This window comes from Alexandromys fortis, unplaced genomic scaffold (assembly GCF_014885135.2).
Source record: "Alexandromys fortis isolate MF-2015 unplaced genomic scaffold, M_Fortis_MF-2015_v1.1 scaffold_47, whole genome shotgun sequence".
NCBI classification, from domain to species: Eukaryota; Metazoa; Chordata; class Mammalia; order Rodentia; family Cricetidae; genus Alexandromys; species Alexandromys fortis.
In genome coordinates, this window is record NW_026067957.1 from 5,691,630 (window position 1) to 5,715,663 (window position 24,034).

The 24,034-nt window shown below is 50.3% G+C and overlaps 1 protein-coding gene across 1 annotated transcript in view; it reads right to left on the reverse strand.

The window, feature by feature from the left end:
- The window catches only part of Esrrb (estrogen related receptor beta), a 99,159-nt gene extending 75,805 nt beyond the window's left edge, over positions 1 to 23,354 (reverse strand). The window contains exon 1 of the mRNA XM_050152485.1: positions 23,290 to 23,354. Coding sequence (XP_050008442.1) covers positions 23,290 to 23,339 — 50 coding nt within the window. The 5' untranslated portion in view covers positions 23,340 to 23,354. The remainder of the gene's footprint in view (positions 1 to 23,289) is intronic.
- Between the last annotated feature and the right edge of the window lie 680 nt (positions 23,355 to 24,034).

Consider the following 24,034-nt stretch of genomic DNA (forward strand, 5'->3'; position numbering starts at 1 on the left):
GCATACATGTGAGGAAAAGCTCCTGAAGAGACCAGAGGCATCAGGCCTCCTGGAGCAGGAGTTACGGGCAGCTGTGTATTGCCAGGATAGGTGCTGGGAACTCAACTTGGGTTCTCTGCAAAAGCAGTGAGTGTTTGCTCTTAACTTCTCTCCAATCCAAACTGCTTCTCCTGCCAGAGAAGGAAGGGTGCAGTTTTATCAAGGTGTCCCTTGAGAAGTGTTTTGAATAAAGAGAAGAAGTTATCTGAGGTTGGGAGAGGCACTGGGGGGCAGGCAGGCAGCAGGGCCGAGGCTCAAGACCTTCCATGAATTAAGTGAGCTGAACATCAGAGCACAGAGGGAACTCAGTCCAGCTGCCGGTCCCCAGGCTCCCCAGCCACCTGGATGCCCCTCAGACACGTGAGGCTTCTCCTGCCAATCTTCCCTTTGGGTTCTGTTTTCTCCACTTCTGGTCCTACGCTCCCCAGGGAGAAGCGGGAGCAGTTTGTGTGCTCTGCCATCCTGGCCCAGTGCCTCTGGCCTAGGGATTTCTCTAGGGACCCTGATATGTAGGAAAAATGCAACAAATATGTTTAACCTTTAAAGACAAAAAGAAAAAAATGTAAAATCTGCTTTTCCCTTTCTTTTTCTTTATTTTGTTTTTTTGGGATAGGGTCTCACTCTGAAGCTCCAGTTGGTCCCAAACTCAGAACAATTCTGCTGCCTCAGCCTCTCAAGGTGCTGGGACTATACATGTGTGCTACAACCTTTGGCCTCTGAGATTCTTCCTAAGAAAATTTAACCTACAAATGGCACTCAGGTAGAAGAAGTATTGATGCCTAAGTCATTATCCAAAACCTGTCTCAAAACAAAACAAAAACAAACAAACAAACAAAAAAAACAAAAATTAAGCAAAATAAAAATCAAACAAACAAAAAACAGTCTGGGAGGAGGGGCTCAGAAGGCCCCACCCTCCATCAGTGAGGTTAATAGTTGATAGGGGGACACAACATTTTCTTCAATGGTGCAGCCATTAGTAAGGTGCCATGCTGTTGTAAATAACCCCCAACCCATGCTCCTGTACGCAACTCTAGTAAAACTGAAATAATAAATAAACCTGGCCCTGGTATTGAACACCTGTAGCTCCATACTAGGGGGGGTAGGGGAAGGAGGATCAGAAATTCAAGGTCATCCATTGCTCCTTGGTGAATTCACGGTCAGCCTGACTTATGAGACTCCGTCTTTAAAGTTCATTAAAAAAAAAAAAAAAAAAGGTTCGGGACGACCATCGTGACATGAAGAAGCCAGAGAGGTGCCTGGGTAGGGAAGATGGCTAAATTCTGTATGTAGCTTACATCCTGGCTATAATGGGCCTCCAGACACTCTGGGATTTCTGACTCTCTGTCTTATGAGTATGCTTCTCATAGAGGTCATGTACCTCTTCATTTACTTATTTGTTTATTTTCATTTTTACTTATGTGTGAGTTGGGCACTTGCAGAGGCTGGAGGCGTTGGGATCTCCTGGAACTGGAGTTAGAGGCAGTTATGAGCCAACAGACAGGCATAGGTGTTGAACACCAAACTTGGTCCTCTGTGAGGACAGTGCATGCTTTCAACCTCCGAGCCATCTTTCCAGACCCACAGACCTCTTTTGATCAGTCCACAGACTCATAGGCTCAAGGTAAAATCCATTACTGCCTCCAGAGGAAACCAACATAAGACACCCCTTGCTCCTACCCCAGGGTTGACCCAGCCTGGAGCACCTGACCCTACCAAATCTGAAAACTCCCTTTCCCCTCCCTCTGCTGAACAATTTAAGTTCTCCTTAACATTTCCCTCACTTAGCCTGTTTTGGAGAACAGCGCCCCCGAGTGTCCACATCTGTTGCTATGTCCTCCTAAAGGCTTCCAGGAACCCAGGTTCTCTTCTGCCTTCATGCTGGGTCATACATGTATACACACAACTCAATTGCACATGCTCACACATACCGGCTCACATTCTCACATATACATGGTCCACACACACGTAACAAGTTTACATGCACACACAATTGCACACATTCATGTGCGCATGCGTGCTCATACACACACATGCTCCCATGCACACGTGATGGAATGTCCTCATGCAAACCAGAGTGTTCAGCGTACAAGCAGAGAATGCATTGGGGCACTAGAGAGTAGCCAGACTTCGCTAAGATCAAAAGTACCTGCTCCTAATTAGCGGGTCTTCCTGCTTGTTGCCACGTCCACCTGCCTGACACCATGGGGTCTGCCTTCAAGAGCCCTGGGCCCCCACATTAATGAAACCAGAACTAAACAAGATCTTTCACCAGCAAGGCAGATGGCAACTTGGACCGTTCTGTGCCCGCATTGTTCTTCTGGCAATCCTGCTGGATGTGGGAACACTGGGCCAGCACGCAGATTCTCCTCCCCAACAGCCCTGGGCTCACACATCCCTGACTTCCTCTCCTGCCTTCCTTCTGCTACCAAAAGTCCTTGCTGTCAACAAGGGGCTTTCAGATGAACTGAGCCCCCCGCCCCCCCCAAACAGTATGGCTGGGGAGGCTCCTTGCTCGGCAAAGCTGCCCTTACACAGCAAGACCAGGGGAAGATGGGGCCCAATCATTGCTCTGAACTCACATGGGTCAGGAGCTAAAGACTGACTTGCTACAAAGACCCACAGCCTCTCTGGGCCTGTTCATCTGTCAAATGGGACTCTGGTTCTAACCGCAAAGGGTGACTGGGAAGATGAAAGAGATTGTGTGTGCCAGGCTGAGACTCGGCACCGGGAAGAGTACCTGGGAAGTGCCAGTATGCGCTTATCCTTGCCATCCCAGCAGCTGGGGGTGGAGGTGGAAGGCTGGGGGAGCTGCTGAATGTCCTAGGCCAGCCTGGACTACACTGTGAGACTTGGTTACAAAAACCAAAAACAACTCCGAGAAGTTCTCTTGGGGTCCTTTCTAGATTCCCTCTGGCCACAAGGGTACCTGGAAGCTTCGGGTACACAGTGCGCTTGGTCATGAGTTGGCACAGCAGAACAGAAAGCATGGAGGAGAGGCCAGAGGCCAAGGCCAAATATACAGACAGAGGGGGCTCTGAGCAACACTTAGTGCGCACGCTCGTTCTCAGAGCTAGTGGTCCCAGTATACTGTGCCTTGGACCCAGTTTCATGGGAATTTAACATGCTCCTTCCCCAAAAACGCACCAGGATCAAATAAATATAGACGTAGTTTGGAGTGAATAACTCAAACATATTTCTTTACTGCAGAATTTTTCAAAACCTTGAGTATACTACCAGGGCCTGGAAGGCATAAGGCAGAGTTGTGGTATACAGTATATAGTGTTTTCCAAACATTTAACTACTGATATCTTTATTTTATATGTCAATTCAGCTGGTCCAGAGGGTGCCAAAATACTTTGTTCAGGCATCGTCCTAGACAATTGAGAGTTTTAGTGGAAGAGATTAAAATTTAAATTGTCAAATGAGAGCAGGCTGCCCTCCCTAGTGTTGGTGGGCCTTGTTCAGTCAGCTGAAGCCCCAGCCCAGAAAGGCAGTTTCCAAATGGGAGAAGGATACCAGATAGGCCAGAGCCCAGCCAGAGGAGCTGGGCCTCTGAGGACACCAGACACTGGTACGTGTTCGTACATCTTTGCTTTCTGTTCCCAGGCTCCCTACTGTGCCTTGAGACCTGGCTTGTGACTACCTAGCTTGGGGTTGCTGGGCTTGGGTCAAGGGAAGCCCCCCCAAACCTTTCAGTCTCACGGGACATAACCTGCTCCCTCCACTGTCAACCAACTTGGCCCCAATCCAGGGACGGCACCGTAACAACATTAAAGAGGGATGGGTGTCCACACAGCCACAATTCACAAAAGGGAAGGCCATTTACAAGTACAAACACGGAAGACACTTACTCACTTAGCTTTAATTGCCAACTTGACATAGCCTAGAGCTGCTTCAGGGTAAAGCATCCAGTGAGGACTCCCCTAGATCAGACTGACCCGCTGGAATGTCTAGGGGGGAGGGAGACTGTCTTGATTATTAAATGATGCAAGAGGTCACAGTCCACTGTGTCCACTGTGGGGAGTACCATATGTAGGTGAGTGGTCTCGGGTTGTAATAAGAAAATTCTCTTCCAGGTTCCTACCTTGAGTTCCTGCCCTGACTTCCCTTAGTGACGTGATCAGACCTGAAAGGAAAAGCCAGATAAAACCCTCTCTTCCCTAGTTGTTTCTGGTCAGTGTTTCATCATATGAAACTAGAACAATTAGAACAATGGTCATCCCAGCTGAAGTGAGTTCTGGAAGATTCATCGGCTTCAACATTCTCCCTCTGTTCTCAAGGCTGCTGTGGGCCGGTATTTGAGGTTTTCTCCAGGCTTGCTACATTCTTATTCCAAACTCTACCTCTCCAAACGATTTTTTTCCTAGGTTTTCCAGAAGGATGAGGCTGGCATAGGGTAACACAAGAAAAAGGGAAAGAGTTGCCCACCTAGGGGTTCCACTGCTACGCTAATTCTCAAGGGCAGAGGATGGGCCTATTGCAGCCTCTGCTGTGCCTCATTCCCTCCGCCTTCAGTGAGGTTTTGCAAGCTCTGACTCATTTGGTCCTCTGGGCTAAAGGAGCACAGGTTCTGCTGGGCAACCAGCGGGCATGACGGCTGAGATGAGAAAGTTATAGACACCTTACTCGGCCGTCGCTGACTCTGCGTGGAACGGGATGGAACCTGACCAGTGGCTGCCACAGTGACTCGAGTTCCCTGGGAGACTTACATGAACTCCCACCGAGTTTACAACACGGAGCAGGGACAGCTGGTCTGGGGCATCAGGCTGTGACTGTGTGAAGTCAGGAGACCCATTGTGACCAGGGATATTTATATACCTGGGGAGTGCGGTCCCCTTCAAAATGGTCACCTTGGACATCTCTGTCCCCAGCAATGCTGCCTTTGGTCACATTCTTGATGCTTCTTTTTGGGAACTGCCTCGGAGGGTCAGGTCCACTGAGAAAGAGTCAGAACCTCACTTTCTCTGTCGTCACCCACCTAATTCCCCTTCTAGGTGACCTTGGCTGTCCCCCAAAGAAAGAATTCCACATAATGGGAGTGATGCTGACTGTGGGTGTAACAAACACGGAACATGGTGGGAGGGAGAGAGGTGGTTGGAGGGAGGGAGGGAGGTGGGAGGGAGGTGCCGTTAGAACCTGCATCCTGGGGCGAAGGACACCTTACCCACACCTGCTTTGTCTCCTTGGTCCTATATGAGGTGGCTGCTATACCTGCTCCACAGAAGAGACCAAAATGCTCAGAGTGAAAACCTGTCTAGGATCCAGGGCTCCCAGGAGGCCTTGTACCCCATGCTTTCTTTGCATTACCCAAAGCCAGTCACCTGTTTAAACAAAGGCTTCCCACTGAAGAACAACCAAGCGAAGCACGATGGTACTTGCCTATAATTCTAACACTTGGGAAGCAAAGACAGGAGAATTGCCTAGAGTTCAGTTCCAGCCTGGGCTACATAGCAAGACTCTTGTTTCAAAGACCAACAAAAATATCAACCAATCCACCCATAAATTGTCTCGTCCCGTACCTTTAAACACCACCATGGTGACTAGTCCCTTCCACGGTGCTGGCATTTGCCATTTAGGTACACCAGGAAAGAGGCAAACTGGGACCAGGGCCCTGTACCAAATACAGGAACATCTAGTTTACCAGACTCAAGCTTGAGTCTCACTCTGTGGTATAATACTGAGCAACCCCGGGACAGTCAAAGAATCTCTCCAGGCTTTAGTGGCAACATCTGGAAACAACGGACAGAGGACCTTCTGCCTCATGGGTTGTTGCAAGGGCTCCATGGATACATTTATCTGGTGCCCACAGCAGCTGCCTTGAAGGTGATGTCCAAGACTGTCAGACTGTCACTCCCTAGGAAAAGGCACTGTCCCCTGCCTAGGGAGACAAGAGTGAAAAAGTAGTAAAACTATAAGCAGCAAAAGAGAGACCATACCCCCCCCCCCAATATCTGGCTGGCCTCAGAACTCTGGTGGGGAAAATGGAAAATGTCAACAAAAGGAGGTGAGATGCAGCTCAGGTGGCAGTGTGCTCCGGTGGCAGTGTGCACGAAGGGCAAAGCATGCACCAGAGCCTCATAACCTGGTGGCACACGCCTGTAATCCCAGTACTTGGGAGGTAGAAGCAGGGAAATCCGAGGTCAAAGTCTAAGTAGGCTACAGTGTATCTGAGGAGAGCCCAGGAAACACAAAACCCTGACTCATAAGAGAAAGAGAAAGGGCTGTTGAGGTGGCTCAGTTGGTGAACACCCTTGCTACCAAACCTGGTGATTCGAGTTCCATCCCTGGTTTCCACACGTGGACTGAGGCATGGACACCCTACACACAAATAAGTGAGTATCATAAAAAATTGGGGGGGGGACAGATACAAGTAATCATTTGTCATCCACAGGTGCACTCAGCATGACAGACTACAGATCTGGACTCAGAACCTTTAAATGTTTTAAAATTTTAAAGCATTATTTTTACTTAGTGTAAAAAAAAACCACGTGCGTGCACACACACACACACACATGCATGCACGTGGATACAGAAGCCAGAAGAGGGCAATAGATCCCTTGAAGCTGGAGTTTAGTAGGCAGGTTGTGAACAAGCAGTACTTGGAGCAAAACTCAGATCCTCTGGAAGAGCAGCAAGCAGTCTTAAGAGCCATCTCTCCAGTCCCAACCTTGCTGTGCTTTTTATTTTAAAGATTTATTTATTTATTATGTATACAGTATTCTCAGTATTCTGTCTGCATGTATGCCTGCAGGCCAGAAGAGGACACTAGACCCCATTACAGATGGTTGTGAGCCACCATGCGGTTGCTGGGAATTGAACTCAGGACCTTTGGAAGAACAGACAGTGCTCTTAACCACTGAGCCATCTCTCCAGCCCCCTGCTTTTTTTTTTTTTTATTATTATCAGTTCTGTGCCTTTGGGGCTGCTATAGCATCTCTCAACTTCCTCCATTTACATGAGGAAAACGTATGTGCGCAGCAGAGGGAGTCAGGGCAGAAAGTGGACAGGTGTGCTGTGGTGTGTCTGGCACAGAGTAAGATGCCGACCTGTGCTGGCTCCCATGGTTACAGAGACAAATGTCCAACATGCACAGGCCGGCTGAGGAGGTACTACCCACATTTCAAAGATGGGGAGTGGAACAGTGAGAAGAGGAGCCAGGGTTAAATGAGCCCCCTTAACTGTCCCCACCACCCTGAATGGAGAAGCTCTTCCAGAGGGTACCAACAGTCCCCATCACCCTGAATGGAGAGGCTCTTCCACAGGGTAGTGGATAGGCAGGGCTGCTTGTTCACTCATTTAGTTCTCCTTTGAGACAGGGTCTCACACACACTAGGCTCTCCTTCAACTTGAGGTGTTGCAGAGGATGACCTTGAACTTCTGATCCTCTTGCCTCCAACCCACCAAGAGCTGGGACTTAAGGCACATGTTACCTTGCTAGCTTAGAGGTCCTTTTCTGAACACCAAGCATCCAGCTGAATCAGAGACCCTCTGTTTGGCCTTCAGTTCCTTCCTTCCTTCCTTCCTTCCTTCCTTCCTTCCTTCCTTCCTTCCTTCCTTCTCCCCCTCCCTGACAGTTTGTTTTCAAGTCAGGCCCTACTGGTTAATCCAGACTGGCTTTGAACTCTTAGCAGTCTCCCTCCCACAGGGTGCTGAGTGCTAAGATTATAGGAACGCATCACTAGCATGCCCAGATAACTTTGGCTTTCTTAGCATAAAGAAAACAGAGACCCCAGGCTACGGTTGAGATTCTCATGGCCAGGGGCAGACTCCATCCATCTACACGGCACCCAGGTGACTTGTAGCCTGCACTTGGTCAGTCCGTTGGGAAGGATGAGCTAGACGAGGAAACCTCGAGTGGGCGATTAGGGTCCCTGCTGCTCAGTGTGCAAACTGGCCAGCTAGATACAGTGAATAAGCCTTGGGTTTCAGGTCACCCTCTAGAAGCCCCCTTGGGGGGCTCACAAGTAGTTCTGGAAGTGCTTATATAGCCATGACCTTAATGCCAAGGTCTTGTCAAGAGAATAACATTGGAATTTCACCAGCCAGGGCTCTCCTTGATGCATCCTCACCTGGGAAATATGTTAGAAGACACAGAAGAAGCAGATGGTATTTTCCAGGGTCCTGACCTACCATGGAGAGGTATCCAAGGGCTCATTCATGTCCTTCTCTGCCACAGTTGGTGCTGGGAGGCTAGCATAGGATGACAAGAGCCCACAGAGACACAAGATTAATGGCATTTGAGGCAGGTGATCTGCTGTTCCTTGCCAGCTCCCATGGCCCAGCCAGGATCTGTGAGCATTTAGGGTAACAAGCGCCTGGCAGGGAGGCTAGCCCTTACCAAGTAGGCAGAACCGGTCCCTGTAGCTGTCCACTGTCGGTGCCCTGCCCCAAGACCAAAGCCTTTGATTCAGCCCCCACCCCACCAGGCTTTGCCATGGGGAAAGCGGAGAGAGCAGTGGAGCAAGGACAGACAGAGCTTCCGCTTCTCTGCTTCCCAATCCCAGCCACATGGGCCAGCCTGAGATGGTGCCTGTGACACCTCCAGATGCTCCAGTCTTCCGAAAACCACAGGCTTTCTCAGGGGTTCCACATCCCCTTCCTGCGCAGTTTGTGCAAGTGAGGACTGGTCCATGCCTGACCACCATGAGATGTGATAGACAGGGTGCCTTCAGAGCTATTGCGGAAAATGGCTTCATTTCGGACCCAATTCCATAGATCCTCATGTCACCTGGGCAAGCCCTTCCTCCGTTGTACTTTGTAAAGCAGGGCAGGGTTTCCCACTTAGAGTCAGGAGCCTAAGAGCAAATCTCCAGCTCAGCCGTTCTCTTCCCTCCACTGCCCTCTCGAGTGCCTGCACTCAGGTATGTCCCCAAACCCGGGCAAGCCCTCAGAGCCTGAAGACCCCAACACCTCCTCAGAAGGTTTCTCTTTCTCTGCCAGCCAGCGAGTGCCCAGCTTGGCCCCGCTTGGCCCCAGCATGGCTCTTACCTCTGAGCACTGGGACTCTCAACAGTATGAGCAAGCCAGGGTGCCCCTCCTTTCCCCTCCTATCCCCTCCCAGGAGATTGACAACTTCAGAGACTCCTCAACTAATATAAGAGCAGAAAGCACACCAAGCTCTGAACTTGAATGGCAGGGAGGGTACCTGCCGAAACAAACACAGCAGCCTTCAGGGAATCTGGGCACATGCTAGTGACGGCTGTTCTCATCGAATGAACAGACACTGGTTCCTTAGACGCTCACCCCCGTATTCCCCCTGTTTTGTGTGCCTCGTGACTGAGGAAAAATGAGCCTTGGATCTCGCCCATCCTCTCAATCAGGCCCTCGTGGTCAGTGAACAACTGTGTAGCTTTACAGCAGACGGCAAGCTGCTCAGCCTAAGGAAACACCCTTAAATGTGTCCTACTCACCAGTGTCCTGGCCCTGCGCTTTGATTCACATAGAGTTCAAACCCAGGCAGGCCCCAGAGTCACTCAGAGAAAGACAAGACTCCTAGGAGGAGTGGGAAGTCGGGACAGACTTTTCCAAGGCTGCCCATTCTAGACACAGTCACTTCCAGGGGCATTGGTCTATGAGTCCAGATTTAAAAACAGAGATCACAGCAAGCGGCAAGATGCACCTTCAGACTTGTGTATAGGGGTAGCTGGAACCATTTTCTGGAGTCCATAGGTTCCCAGTCAGCTAACCATCGGAGGTGAGCTGGGCTGAGGCTGGGTGGGGATTGTCTGGGGGTGACCCAGCGATGTCAGATAACTTCAGAGCGAGAACCCTTAAAGGCCAGAGCTGGCTGGGGCCTGAGGAGCCCGGTGAGAAAGAGCCAGAGATCCCTTGCCCATTGGCCTCTGCTCAGTTTCCTTTGCCTGAGTGATTACAGCCTCGGTCTTTCAACTTCCCACTTTGCTGCGACGTCCCAAGAAACAAGAGCACGGGCAACCCAGTCCAGCCCAGGGCACTCAACTGCGCATGCGTCACTCGGAACCACCTCAGACATATCTCCTCTTCCCAATACCAGAGGAGCCCCCGCGTGCCAGGGCATAGTTTCTGCATCCCACACTCACAGAGGGGACATGGGTCTTTGCAGAGCTTCAGTGTGCTCACGGCCATCTGCCAACCTTCCCAGCTCCACTCTGCCCCGACTTCATCTGTGCCTGTCCCCTCGCCTGCTCCACAATCCGTTGCAGTTCTTAACCTCAAAGCGTCCTAGGCCCTGGGGCACAATCCTCTAGTCCACCAGGACGGTTCCCCTGGGCCGCTCAGTATTTTCTGCTTCCTGCTCGGAGCTACTCAAGTTCAACAACGTGGGCAAGAGGGTAGGAGGGGGAAAAAGCAGCGAACCACGGATTCTAGATGTAAAAATGCGCATTCCTCTATTCGGGAAGTTTCTGTTGTTCTGGGATTCGGATATGTCCTGAACAATGAGGAGCAAAAGAAAGATGACTCAACGCTTATTGAGCATTTACTGTGTACCAGTCACTGCTTAAGTTCTTTATGTCTGCCCGGTTTTAGTTGTGCCAGCACTACAAAGAGGCTCACCGCAGAAAAGGAATCGGAGAGGCTCGAAGAGGTCAAACCATTTTATCCAGAGCCACAGAACAGGATGCAAGGGAGCCAGGCAGTACATTGGTACCCACTGCTGAACACGTGTAGTAGTGAGAGGAGGCAACGACTGACTTACAGTATTTTCCATTTTCCGCGGTGTCCCATATCAAGTTATCAGTGGGACAGTTCTGAGGAGTTGAAGGGGCCACACATTGCCACCGTACAGTATGTCCTTTGACAGGCTCAGGGATGGCTGCCTGTGTCACACACTGAAAGCAAAGTGTCCCACAGCCCGGGGAAATGATGAACTTTGTGTATCATGATCTTCGGTTTTATTATGGTGTACTGTGTTCCGCATTTATAATTAGCTTCATGCTCAATAGTGACTCTGTTTAACAATCAGCTTAAAACAACCTGAAAATTTAACAGCGGACTTTCCAGGGGCCTCAGCATCTGAAGCTCGCTTTCCTTCCAGCCACAGGAATAGCTGCTTCCCAGGGGGTGTGGCTACTTCCAGCCACGCCCTTATGCTAGGTTGCTCCTTGCTCAGCTGGAGCAGGAGGCGCGGAGGCCTTGAGCCAGTCTTGGTCACCACTAGCTGCATGGCTCTCTTCCTCCCTTTTCCATCTCTGAGACTCCCCTCTCCTCACTTCTAGTCTCCCTGTCATCCTCAAACGGCTCTTATTAAAACACCTACTCTATGTCAGGACTGCAACCCAGGGCCAGAGGGCAGCTCCGAGGAGAGAGGTTCAGTCCCCAGGGGGTGTAAGAGATGGCGTCACAAAGAGGAGGGGATGCCTGGACAGGGTTTCACAGGTTACAACGAAGCTCTCAAGAATGGGAAAGGCCCTCTAGGAAGGAACAGATCTCCAGCGTGTATTTGGATGAGAGTTTTTGAGCTATCTGTGGGCATTAGACGATGAATGGAAACGAAGATGCTCTCGGTGTCTCGCTGGGAATGAATCCCTGGGTCACTGGACAGAGGGGGAAGGCACACGGACGGCAGGGTGGATGGCATTGTTACACTGGGTCTGTGCGCTCCTGGGAGGCACGAGTGGGATTCAAATCAGGTTCCAGGATCACACACAGATTCAGATCTGGGAGCTGATGGAGAAAGAGCGACACAGAGATGATAATGGGAGGCAGGAGAAGGGAGAAACACAGGCCACAAAGAGAGGAGTCTCCCCGGAATGCCCTTACGAAGCCTGAGGAAGGGCAGCGTGCAAGGGTTGAAACAGTGACTTAATGTCCGCTTATCTAGCGGTGAAATAAGATTCTCCAGGCTGTTATGAGCCAGCAGTAATTTAGTGTGTGAAATATTTTTAGGAAAATTTTAGCAAGCACCCAATAAATGCCAGGCATTGGGACTGTTGCTATTATTATTAAGATCATCCATGGAGACTCTGAATCCACCATGAGGCTCTGCACCTGGCCGTGATGCTTCTGCATATTCAGCAGCCAGAGGGCATTCCTCAGAATAAGTGGGGCTGGAACACTTGCCAGCCTGTCTGAAGGTCAGGCAAACCGCAGAGGCAGTGAGTGTGTCCCCGCCGGCTGTGTGTACGCGAGCGCGTGTCTGTGTGTGCGTGTGCTAGGGGAAGGCACTCCACAGCCATGTGCTACAGAGCCTGCACCACGGCTCAAAAGGAGAGCTAGAAACTAGCGCTGGGCTGTCTGTGATTCTGGCTTCTGAGGCGTCCATATGCCCTTCCTTTCGGCTCTAGAAAGGCCCCGCTACCCACAAGCTGCAGAGTCGGAGAAGGCCTGTAGGGGGCTCTAGAGCCCTTTAGTTCCCGGTATTCTGGCGGCAAGGAGACCCCATGTAAAACAATGGTGTGCTTACTAGCTCTTAGAGGTGAATGAGGAGCAGCAGGGGTTAGCAGGTATCCTGCTAGCGAGCCCTAGTTTAGCTGCACCCCACTCCCAGCTGGCCCTCTTTAGATTTGATCCCTGGTCCCCTCTGCTCCCAGTGAGACACTGACGCGAGTGGGTTTCCTCCTAGCCGTGTTCTCCATAGGGAGGCAGGGGACAGCATCTTTCTTGGCCCTTCAGGTAGAACAAGGGTCCCTTCTCATTGCCTGAGGGTCAGGTTCTTGCTTTGTCCAACATGTTTGGGGGTGGGGAGGAGATACCAAGCAAATAGAGGTTCCCCAAAACGATTTGTGCCTCTGCTTCTTCCTAAAGCAAAATTCAACAGCTGTGGGTGCTACCTGTTCTGTGGACTTATTTACACAATCGCAATTCCCATTGACACATACCAGAGAGCAGAGCTCACTTCTACCCACTAACCCCTGAGGCTATCACCAGCCTAACCAGTTAATACTGGCAAAATGCTGAAGGTGGTCACTTAATACTTTGAGGGGCCAGAAAGATGGCTCAGCCATTAAGGGTGCCCTGCTGCCAAACCTCAAGGCCTGGGTTTGATCCCAGGAGACTCAAAGGGCAGAAGGAGAGAACCAACTCATTCATGTTATCTGATCACAGGATTTCATGGCATATGTGTGCGTGCATGCATACACACACACACACACGCACACACACACACACACACTGAAACACAAAATAAACGAATAAAAACGTAATTAAAAATAATTTGAGCTGCGCATAGTATTGCGCGACTATAATCCAAGCATTTCAGACATGGAGGCAGGAGGATGAGGAGTTCAACGTCATCATTAACTCCATAGTGAGTTCCAGGCCAACCTGGGCTACATGAGACTCTGTCACAAAACACCAAAAATAAATTAAACAAATCAATAAATTGAAAATAAAATGGAAGCTCTTCTCCCAACACCCTCCTCCTTGTCCCCCAAACTCTAAACAAATACCTGCTCTTTGGGACTTTGCCAAAGCAACAATGACAATAGCAATAATGATATGGAGAATATAATAATATGTTAATTAATGAGACAAATTTAAGATTTACTGACCCTTACGGGTTATTTACACTAAAAAGAAAAAATCGTTGTTTATCTAAAATTACACTTAACTGGACATTCTCTATTGCATCCAGCCACTCTACGCAGGAAGCTGAGAATATACACGCTCATTCAGAGGAAAATTTCCTATTCATCATCCCCACCCCCTCTGGTAATCCTTTCTTTAATCCTCTGTGTTACACGTACAGAAATCCAAGCCACAGAGATTACATTAAGCCACGTCCAGTTCAGGCACCCTGTTTTTATTAACACTGAACATTTGCGTCACGCCTACACATGCCTACTACACGCCTACTACATGCCTACTACATGCCTGCTAAATGCCTGGCACTTGTCAATGACTCGGTTTGATTGCCAAGAGAGGTAGATAATATTTGTGGAAAGAAAGAAAAGAATTTCTGCAAAACTCACGAAGCATAGGTGTGGTGGCGCACGCCTTTAATCTCAGCACTCTGAAGGCAGAGGCAGGTGGATTTCTTTGAGTTTGAGGCCAGCCTGTCTACAGAGCAGGTTCCAGGCGAACTAGTGAGACCTGTCTCCAAGGAAACAAATATGAACAAACACATAAAACCCCACAGAGACCCACGAATCTGGTTTCCAAAGGCACGCACATTTCTAGCTAGTCACTTTCTGAGGATGAGAGGAGAGAAACCAGAAAGATTCTGCATCATTGATAAACAAGCAAGGCCACAGTCGTGGCTGTTTGTGAATGCACTATTTACATTGGGAAATATCTTCATTTTACCCAGTTGCCTCTGGAATCAGCACAGCACTGTGGCACATGAAGAGAGGAATCCCCATCATCAGTCAACAGAAAGGTGGCCTTATACCTGCTGAAGACAGGGTTACACCTCTCTACCATGAACAGCTAACTCAGGCAGGCAGGCAGGCTCAGGCCACCCCTGAACACGCAGTGACTACACCAACACACAGATTCCAAATGTTCCCTGGAAGAAAAACAAAACAAAATACCCTCTTTCCTAATCCTTCTTAAACTCAACAAGACTGATTGGTTTTTTATTATTCATGAATTAATTTTTTTAAAAAAAAAACCCCTCTGAGTCCAACAAGGGAATTACAGCTATAGAATGTCTTACTGACAGAGAAGAGAAGCAGATTTAAGCCTGAATGGCCCAGCGACCCTTGCTTGCATTTCCAGAGGGGAATGTTTTGTTTGCTAAATCGGTTACTAATCAATTCGTAATCCAAAGCTTCGATTTTATTTTCTAGCGGGGAGGGGTGTCTGAGTAAGAAGCTCAGTAAGAAAGATGCTAAGATGTTCAAAAGATTGCCGACATCAGGCCCCCTGGCACGTGAGGGGAGGCAGAGCTGTGTCTCATTTTCCAAAGTGCGCGCGCGAGCACACACAAAAGCGAATATGAGAGAGAATATAACCGTGGCATTGTAGTAGGATACAGGAGTAAGTCAGAGGCACCTGGAGAGGTGGGCTCCCTGCTAGCTGGGACAAGAGCCTGGCGGAAATAGAATGTCCAGGAAGGTGACCCAGGCTTGAGAGGTGACTTGGCTCATCTCATGCCATCCTCCAAGATGCTCCATATCAAAGTATCACCCCCTTGTCCTCCAAAGGCCCCCACCTGCAAACATCTGAGACTGTAGCCGGAAGAACCATGCCACGACAGCATGAGAGGTGGAACCACGCAGGGGCCGCTGATGCAGTGGAGGCACTGAACCAGGCATCCTTAATGAAAAGACACTTCTCCCTCCTGCATTTCTCTGGAAATGGGACCTGTGGTTTTAACACCAGATTTTCCTCCACCTGCCTGCCCATCTCCGGACTCGGGGATGACTTTAAATATGCAAGCCCGAGAGAGGCCTTTGAGTATTTACCTTCCCGCAAATATATTTATGTTCCGAGGCAAAATGTGACCCTTCTCCGGATACTGTGAGAAAACTGGTCATGAGACTGGCTTGGCACTCTGGGGGAAGGAAAAAGTGACAGCTATTGCTGTCTTCCTCGTAGCCACTGCAGCCACCACCTTATGCCTAGTATTTCTGGAAAAGCAGTGTTCTTTCTGACGGAGCTTGTTAGCCTTACTGGTTAGGTGGACAGCTGACAGAGTCAGGCGGAACGGAGGAGGCTAAATACTGCTCTGTGCACACTGAAGAGCTGGTTTACTACTAAAGATGTTCTCTTTAGTAGTAGCAGATAGATTAGGAAAACGGAAACACCGGGATCCCAAACGAGATCACCCAGACCAGGCAGTGAGATGGGGGCAGATTTGAAAACTGAAGAGTTTTCTCTGAAGAGTTTGCCGTTTCCTGCCACCTCCACCCATTCCCTATCACCTGGTTCCCCAGGTAACAGACACAGCTTGAATGAAATGTGAATCCTCTTCTTGCTGTTTCCACCAGAGCAGGTGAGGAGGTGAGCAGAGGAAAAAGGGATGGACGGCTGAACCAGAGCAGAGCGGCGGATGGTACTTGGGGTCGCCCTTTACCTGTCCAACCCCTGGACCACTCGAACACACTCTTACATGCACTGAGATATGTGTGCACAGTCAGATCCACATCCGTACAGACCCCACCCAACGTGAAATTAAAAAAAAAAACAGGATAGCAGACAAGGACACGCTGTACCGAGCTGGGATGAAAACAGAGAGGGATGATGAGGGAAGACAGGAGATGAGGCTGAATTGTATAAGGTACGAGAAAAACACCATCTAAGACATCTGCCTTCATCCCGCTCCTCCCCAGAACGTGTCCCTAGGACCCTGTAACCTTGTTGTCTGCCCTTCAGAAGCCAAGAGCACAAGGAAAAGCGGGTGCTCAAAACCACCTTTCTAGTTCTTTCTTCCTCTCTCTCATTCTCATTCTCTTTAACATAGATCTTGCACTCTCTTTTTAACGTAGATCTCACATAGCTCGGGATAGCCTCCAACTCAGTGCGTAGCTGAGGATAACCTTGAACCCCTGATCTTCCTCCCATGACAAGTGTTGGGACTGAAGGCATGCACGGTCCCAGCCAGCTTTAGGTACCTACTTTAAAGCACAGTCAGGATACGAAAAAAAAATACTCAAACCGGAAATCTAAACAAAGTGAATTAGCGAAAGAATAACAATTCTAAAAACCAATGTGTAAACTCCGGTTAATTTGGGCAACTGAAAATTAAAGAGTCAAGTGAAAAGAACACTTTGTATTTCAGACCTGAAACTCTGGGGCGGTGGTGCCCAGTGTGATCTTGGTCGTTCTGTTTTAAATGCCTTGTTTTAGTAAAACAGTGGTCATCGCCAGCCAGCTAGCGGCTGCTGTAATCGGCCAGAAAGGAACACGCTATACTGCTAAACAGAAAATTGATCTCATCTGAAGCCAAATGATAAAAACAAACCCAATCAGAGTTTGGGCAACTACCTTTGACCCTTGAATAAGATGGCATTGAAGAATAAAATAACATTTTCTAGAAAACCATTCCCTGAAATGTCTCCACCCTGGGCAAAGCTGAATGATAGAAGGGAATAAAAAAATTTTTTTTGGGGGGGGTCTTAAAGAAAAAGGAGAGAAATTAATTTTTAAGATAAAAATCTATGCATGTTTAAACATACAACAAAATCAAGGTTATATACACACATATAGTCGCCTTTAAATCTAAGAAAAACTTTAGATTTAACTAATTTTAATTCTCACTGGGACAATCCTAATTTTAAGATATTCAGCTGACAATCACCCCCCCACACACACACACACCTTATCAGATCCCATACAGGAAGGGCAGATGAGCCACACCTATTTTTCTCAACTTAAGAAGCCATCTGACCCTTCCAACTCCAGCTTGATGGTGTGACTATCCAGGGATGGCAGAGGACATGGGAGGCCTGGAGCAGAATGGCCCAGGTACTCCAGTGTTCCTCCAAACGTGACCATCTGTTAGAGGAGAAGACCTGCCTTCGCGCTCTCTCTCCTGGGTCTGCCCCAGTCCAGCCCAGGCTGAAGACAGAAAACAGGCCTTGGAGAAAAACTAGAATCCTTTGTGCGATAGGAACACCAGCCAGTAGGTCCCTCTGTGATCCCTTCCCTACTCTGGATCAACTTCAAGGTGAGAGTTTCTACTGGAATGTCGCCAGGCCTGATCTCAGCTCAGGCAAGAGGCAGGCAGGCAGCCTTTTGTACACTGTCATTCATTTTAAAGGGTTGGGGGGGGGGGGGGACTTGCACACGCCGGCACACACACAGTCCCTCCAGAGCAGAACGACCCAGGACCGGATGTAGCTCCTGATGGTGTCACAAAAGGGCTTGACACTTCTTTACCCCAGTACTTATAAATTAAATCCCCTTAAGATCCTCTGACCAAGGCAGAAAGGAGAGAGAGAGAGAGAGAGAGAGAGAGAGAGAGAGAGAGAGAGAGAGAGAGATCCCTCCATGTGTCCACACTTGTACCATGTTTGGTGTCTGTTTCTGGATGATGAACTGGGGTCTCGGCTCTCAGTGACCGACTCTCCACAAATCTCCTCCAAGCAGGATGGCCAGAAGCTGGGCTGCCTTGCAGAGCACACACTCACTCACTCAGACAGAGCTCAGGTCCCGGGATGCACTCACTTCCTGCAAGCCGGCTGCCAGAGGCAGGGTGGATACAAGCCCCTGATCCTGAGCCCACAGTGCTTTGGGCAGAAGTCACCCAGAGCTCTTTTTAGAGCCTTGCTTTCTCCAGCATGACTCCCAGAGCCACGGGACCAACCAGCCTGCAGTCAAAGGCTCCTATCACACCCATCTCAGGGTGGCCAGGAGATGAGGAAGGAAATGCCCCAGCAGTCAAGAGAACTGAGGGTCACTAACCCAGTGTCCTAGGGAAGAAAAGTCTCCAAGTACCAACCTCTTCTATTCATTGCCCCGAGGGCCTCGCCCAGAGAAAGGGGTCTGGTCCCCCGCATAGCTCTGCTGTTCTCAGTGAAGGACCAGGGGCCCTCACTGTTGGCAAGAGACAGGCTGGTCCTTTGAGGGTTAATCTGCCGGGCCAGCTTATCACAGGGGTCACTGAGATGGGCAGAGACCAGTTGAGCATCCCAGTCCCCCATGGCTGGTCTGCTAATTACATTTGCAATTATAAGCACTACAGCCTCCCTACACAGGGACCCAACCACATTGGGCCAATGGGACAACCAGATGTAACCAAGCCCCAGGCCACTCTGGATCCATCAGGAGACACTAGGGCCAGCTGAAGCCTGTGGGCCCCACCTCTAAGGAAAGGTCCTCTCCGCAAGCAAACATTCCACAGAGATGGATGAGTGTGTTGGGACAGCAGGCACTAAGGAGGCTCTGTTAGGGGTCACAGACATATACCACTGAATTGTTTTTTCCAGTCTTAAAAGCAGCAGGGAGTCTCAAGGGCACACAAGCAGAATGTCCAGGGTGCTTCCAAAATGGATGACTGGTTTGGCTCCAGCCCATCCTTAACTCAACCCTCGCAGTTTGTAGGAGCAACCTGCAGACCCTGGACTCACAGCCCACTCTTGCTCCGTGTATTTTTGCAGGACCACAGAGCCCCAGGAGCTGAGCATTCCAGCCAAGCTGGAACATTGCAGTCACAGAGTCAAGAGAGTCACCAGAATCCACGGTAGACATTCTCAGGGGCCATCAGCAGTGCTGGCTATGGTGGAGCAGAGCTCCTATCTATGTGGGAAGAACACTTTGAGGGGTCTCCTGCTGAGAGAGGTTGGCAGACCTGATAAAAAAGCTAGCAGGTGATGAGGGCATCGGGATTGGGGCAGTCAGGGTATGGCTCAGGCTTTATTTGAGAAGGTAAATCGTGGCCTAACTATCTACCATTCTTTCCTTTAAATTTGGACCATGACTTAATCAACTTGAGATGACAAGTTCCAGGGAGCCGGGTCAATAGCACCCTGCCTCTGGTCTGTCCAATGCCCTGCTCCTCCGCCTGCAGCCTGCCTGCTCCCTAGCCCTTCCCAGCTACATCCTCAAACACTGCCGTAGCCTGGAAATTACAGAGACCTCTACTCCAAAGAAGCAAGGCATCCTGCAGAGGACCAAGGAAGGAGAGAAACTTTCCAATGACTTTCATCTCTCTTCAAAAACCATTTGACAGAATGTCCAGCTACAGGGACAGGGATGAGGCACAAAGCACAGCGGCGGCGTTATGAGATCTTGACTGAGGACAGGGCGCTCTGCGAGGGCCCAGTGCGACATCAAGTCACTATCAGGGCCTTCCCCGAAAGTCCCCTCTGTCCCTTTCCTCCTGGACTAAATGGGATATTTATTGATTACTCCAAATCAATAGAATGAAAATGTTCCTGTTTGGGGGATCAAGTTGTTTCTCTTGTGTATGCTCTTAGAAAAGAAAAAAAATCTTTTCATATACTGTAATTATTGGCAAAATAGAAGATGGTTTCTAAAGAAAAGGAATCGGTATAATAATCAGCCCCAAGAGGAAATTTCCAAGGATACGGGGCTGTAATGGACAAGGAAGGGCCTGAGCACTGGCTGGGCCCTGTGACACTGACCTAATGTTTTTTCTATTTATTGCCCCAGGGCTGAACAATTCTGCCCAGCTCTCCTACGAGTCTCTACCACCTAGCTACACCTTCAGGGGAGTGGCAGACAGATAAAGGTTTATTTTCCGCGGCCCCTTCCCTGAAAAAAGCCACAGCTAATGCCTCCACTCTCATTTATTTTTGCATGTACCATTAAAAATTAATTCCCCCCTTTGTTTTTCTCCAGGTCACTGATTTTGAATTACCATGTGGCATTTTTCCTACGTGTGAACCCACATATTTTACCTTCGGGACAGTTTGTTCTTTGTTTCTTTAACAACAGCATAGTGGTCCTCCTCCTCAGAAGGGGGCAACTCCACCCCACCCCACCCCAGACACACACATTGGGTTTTCTGTGCCTCAGGGTCCCTAGCAAGTGCGTCATTGACTCCTTCCCACACAGGCACAGAAGAGCACATTCACCCGGGCTTCCACAGGTCATACATGGACATAAAATACGGATTAGGAAGGGTGAGGGAGTCACCTCCAGGATGGACTATGGGGAAATGAAGACGAAGTGCAGAGAGGTAGGAAGGTACATGTGTGTGCTCATTTCTCACCTGGGACAGTGAGGATGGCAGAGTGTGACAGATGCTCTCTGTGTGTTAGGAGGAGAGCTTCAGGCTTCCCCTTCTCTGAGCTCACACTGCCTGTGCCCTTGGGCTTTCTCGGGTCTGGGAATGTCAATTACCACGTGGAGGTAAAACCTGTATGCACAGAGCACATGATCCCCTCCCCCCAGTCCGCTCCACTGCAGGTTCTCTGAGAACCCCCAGCCCGTGGTAGATGCTTGCAGGCCCCCATCCTTCCAACAAGCCAATGTGTGCAGCCTTCTGTTGGGTTACTTTGCTAGAGGTAGCCCCCCTGCCACCCTCCAAACACCACCCTCTGTCCTTGCCAGGCTCATCCTCCTGCGCCTCTGCACCAAGGCTTCTGCACACACCTGTGTGAACTGCTGGCTACAGCTCAGAGCCACTGCCTGGAAGGGCTTCAGTTTAAAAACAAACAACAAACAAAACAACAGCAGTTCACAGCTGTTTGAGTCCTCAATGACAGCAGGCAGACTTTTGACTTTCGGCAAGGTTGCTCACGGATAGAGAAGCTATTGTTGTTATTATTTGGAGAAAGGAAAAAAGAAAGAAAAGAACCAGAAAGGGCAGAGAATCCACAGCACTGCCAGGTTTCGTTTAAAAATGATTTCCTCTTTACGCCTTACCCAGACCTCCAAGACCTCGGCTCCAGCGTCCTGTTTGTTGCCTTCCTGACATTCCCCTCTTATTATTCCACATTCCCCCACAAACTGAAACCAGGCTCTCTGCGGGGTCTGCCAAGAGCCTAGCTCTTCACCCTGGAGCTGCCCTGGCTTACTTGGTCAACACTATCAAAGTATACATCCCTGCCCCTCCACAAACACGCACACACATTCTCATATTGATTGATGATGGCTTGACCCAGGGACAAACACAGAGATATTTCGAGCTCCACGGAAGAAGTCACCTCCGGAGAAAGGGAATCTAAATAATTTAAATAGCCAATATTTGTCGTACTTGGTGATTTTATGCGAGGAAATGCCCAACAAGCACCACACTGTCCATACCCTCAACCTATTCTTTCACCGGAGTTCTCCTGGTTCTCATACTCCATCCTGTAGCCCCGGGAGCCGCAAGCAGCGTAACCTTGAGAGAGAATGAAAAGCCACTTTTCGAGCTGATGTAAGTCAGAATCCATTATAATTAAGGACCCGCTTTCCTTTCCCTGCCCACCACCTCCGTCTAACCCTCTGTTTAAATTCTGCAGGTATCTGAAGAACTCTTTGCCCCGGAGAAAATCGTAAAACTAGAAGCGAAATGGTCAATGTGGGGGCGTCCAGGACAACCCCCGCTATCAATGCTGCGGTACTGCGAAGTTGCCTCCTTGTGCCCGCCCGCGGCAAGCCCCGTGGTCTCCGAGGTGAGGTGGAGGGTTCGAAACTTCACCGAACCGGACGTGAGCCACAGCCTTTATCTTAGAACTGCCTCCCAAGTTCTCTGGCGGGATGGTGCAGGGAAAGGATAAATGGTGGGAAAAGGAAGGGACCGTGGTAGGCAAGAAAACCTGACTTCGGTAAGTTTGTTTCAGAAGAAAAAGGGGGGGGGGCGGGGAGGGAAGAAAAGCACAAAGTTACTTAGAAAAGCTGCCGGCTAGAAGCTAGAGTTTATATTTGATTCGTTTTATCTTTATTATTAAGCCTGCGGAGGACCATTTTCAGGTCCGCACAACGGGTCCGAACGCTCCGGGTCCCACCCAAGCGCGGTGGGATACCGAACGCCTGAGCGGAGAGCCTGGTAGGTGCTGGCGCAGTCCGTACGGCCACCTTGGAGAGCGCGGGTGGCCCTGGTTGAACTGTAATAGCCGGAACAGGACCCCGGGGCAGACACTCGCGGCTTAGGGTCAGTTCTTCCCTTCCTACCCAGCAGGCTCGGAGAACTGTCCCAAGATCCCGGAGCTACCAAGAGTCGCGCGTCCAGCCGCCGCAGCCACAGCCACCCACGTCGCTCTCATAACCCACGTTCTGGCGCTACTCAGCCCGCGGCGGAGAAATAGCGCTCGACCCGCTGCCCAGAACATCCAACTGACTTCACCTCCACCGCCGCGCCGAGCGGGCCGCCCGGGCTCCCGGCGGGACACGGTTCCCCTAGCAGGGCGTGCAGAGCACAGCGCTCCCGGCCTCGTCACACCCCAGGGGGCTCCTGGGACCACCGTGCCGAGGGTCCCGCCGGGACCCCGGTGCCCACGCAACACTGACCGCCTGCGGTTCCCGTCTGGATCCAGCATGCTTGATTTTCTAACCCTGGCTGAAATCCTATTAGGTACCTAGAATGGAAATCAAAGCACCCGCGGGGAGGATTCCTAGGACGGGACAGAACACCCTTGCAGCCACGTTCCCGCACCTGTCCTGGGCTTCCGCCTTCCCATCACGGAAATGGAGATATTTTGTCACCGTGGAGCAAAATCAGAGTGAATGAGAAAGCGCCACTGCTGTCTAAAAGTGAGGGCTCATGAAAGAGGATGCGGGAAAAGTTAAGAGGAGGGTTTAAGCCAGAGAGAGAAACCAAGCAAGTGTGTGGCTTCCCCCTACTAAGTCCCCGAGTGCCCCCCACCCACCCAAGTCCGTGTCACTTCAGGAATGTGTAGAAGAGGAACTGCGACATCCAGGACAGAGACACTTGGATGGGCAGAAGGGCGGACGGACGGGCGGGCGGACAGACAGTCGGGAAAGTAAGGCACCTACTGGTTGTGGTAGCCGAGGGGGTCCGGGATGCAGAGTTCGGACACGTCCATCAGTCCTGTTTTAGCATTCCCAGTTGGAGGAGACCGGCAGCGGGGAAATCACGAGGAAGACGAGTGAAGGGCACAGGCGAGGTGCGAGTCCCCGGCCGGGCACGGTGAGCGCGAGAAGGCGGAGTGGGAAGACGCGGACCGCGGCGGGGGAGTCGGAGGCAGGAAGCCGCGCACAGCCCCGCGCTCCCACTCATCCGCGCGCTCAGCGAACGGGCAGAGGGGACGCGAAGCCTTGGAGGAGGCTGGGGCGCCCGACACTTGGAGCCCACTAACCCTACTGTAGCTTTAAGGCTGAGAGACTGATGTATGATTTGGCTCCCATTGGCTATCTCTCAGGGGCTGGACTTAAAGTGACAGAATCGAGCTGGGGTGGGGGAAGGGGGGCCAGCCCGAGAGACTTCAATGGAATAGGACACTCCCGCGGACAAGCAAGGTCTCCATCTCCTGTGGAGTAGGAAGGCTGGATTTTTAGAGTCCTAATGCTTGCATTCTTGCTCTTGCAGCTGAAAAGCGGAGCGGGGGGGGGGGTTTCCAACAGACTGGTGGGACTTTTAGGGGGAGGGTGCCAACATATGCACCCCCCACCCACCTACCAACCCGGTACACAGCTCTAGGAACCAGCAAGCTTGGCAAACCCCTCCTCAGCCTCTCAGAATGGGTTTGTTCTCCAAATTACAAACTAATCACATTCCGCA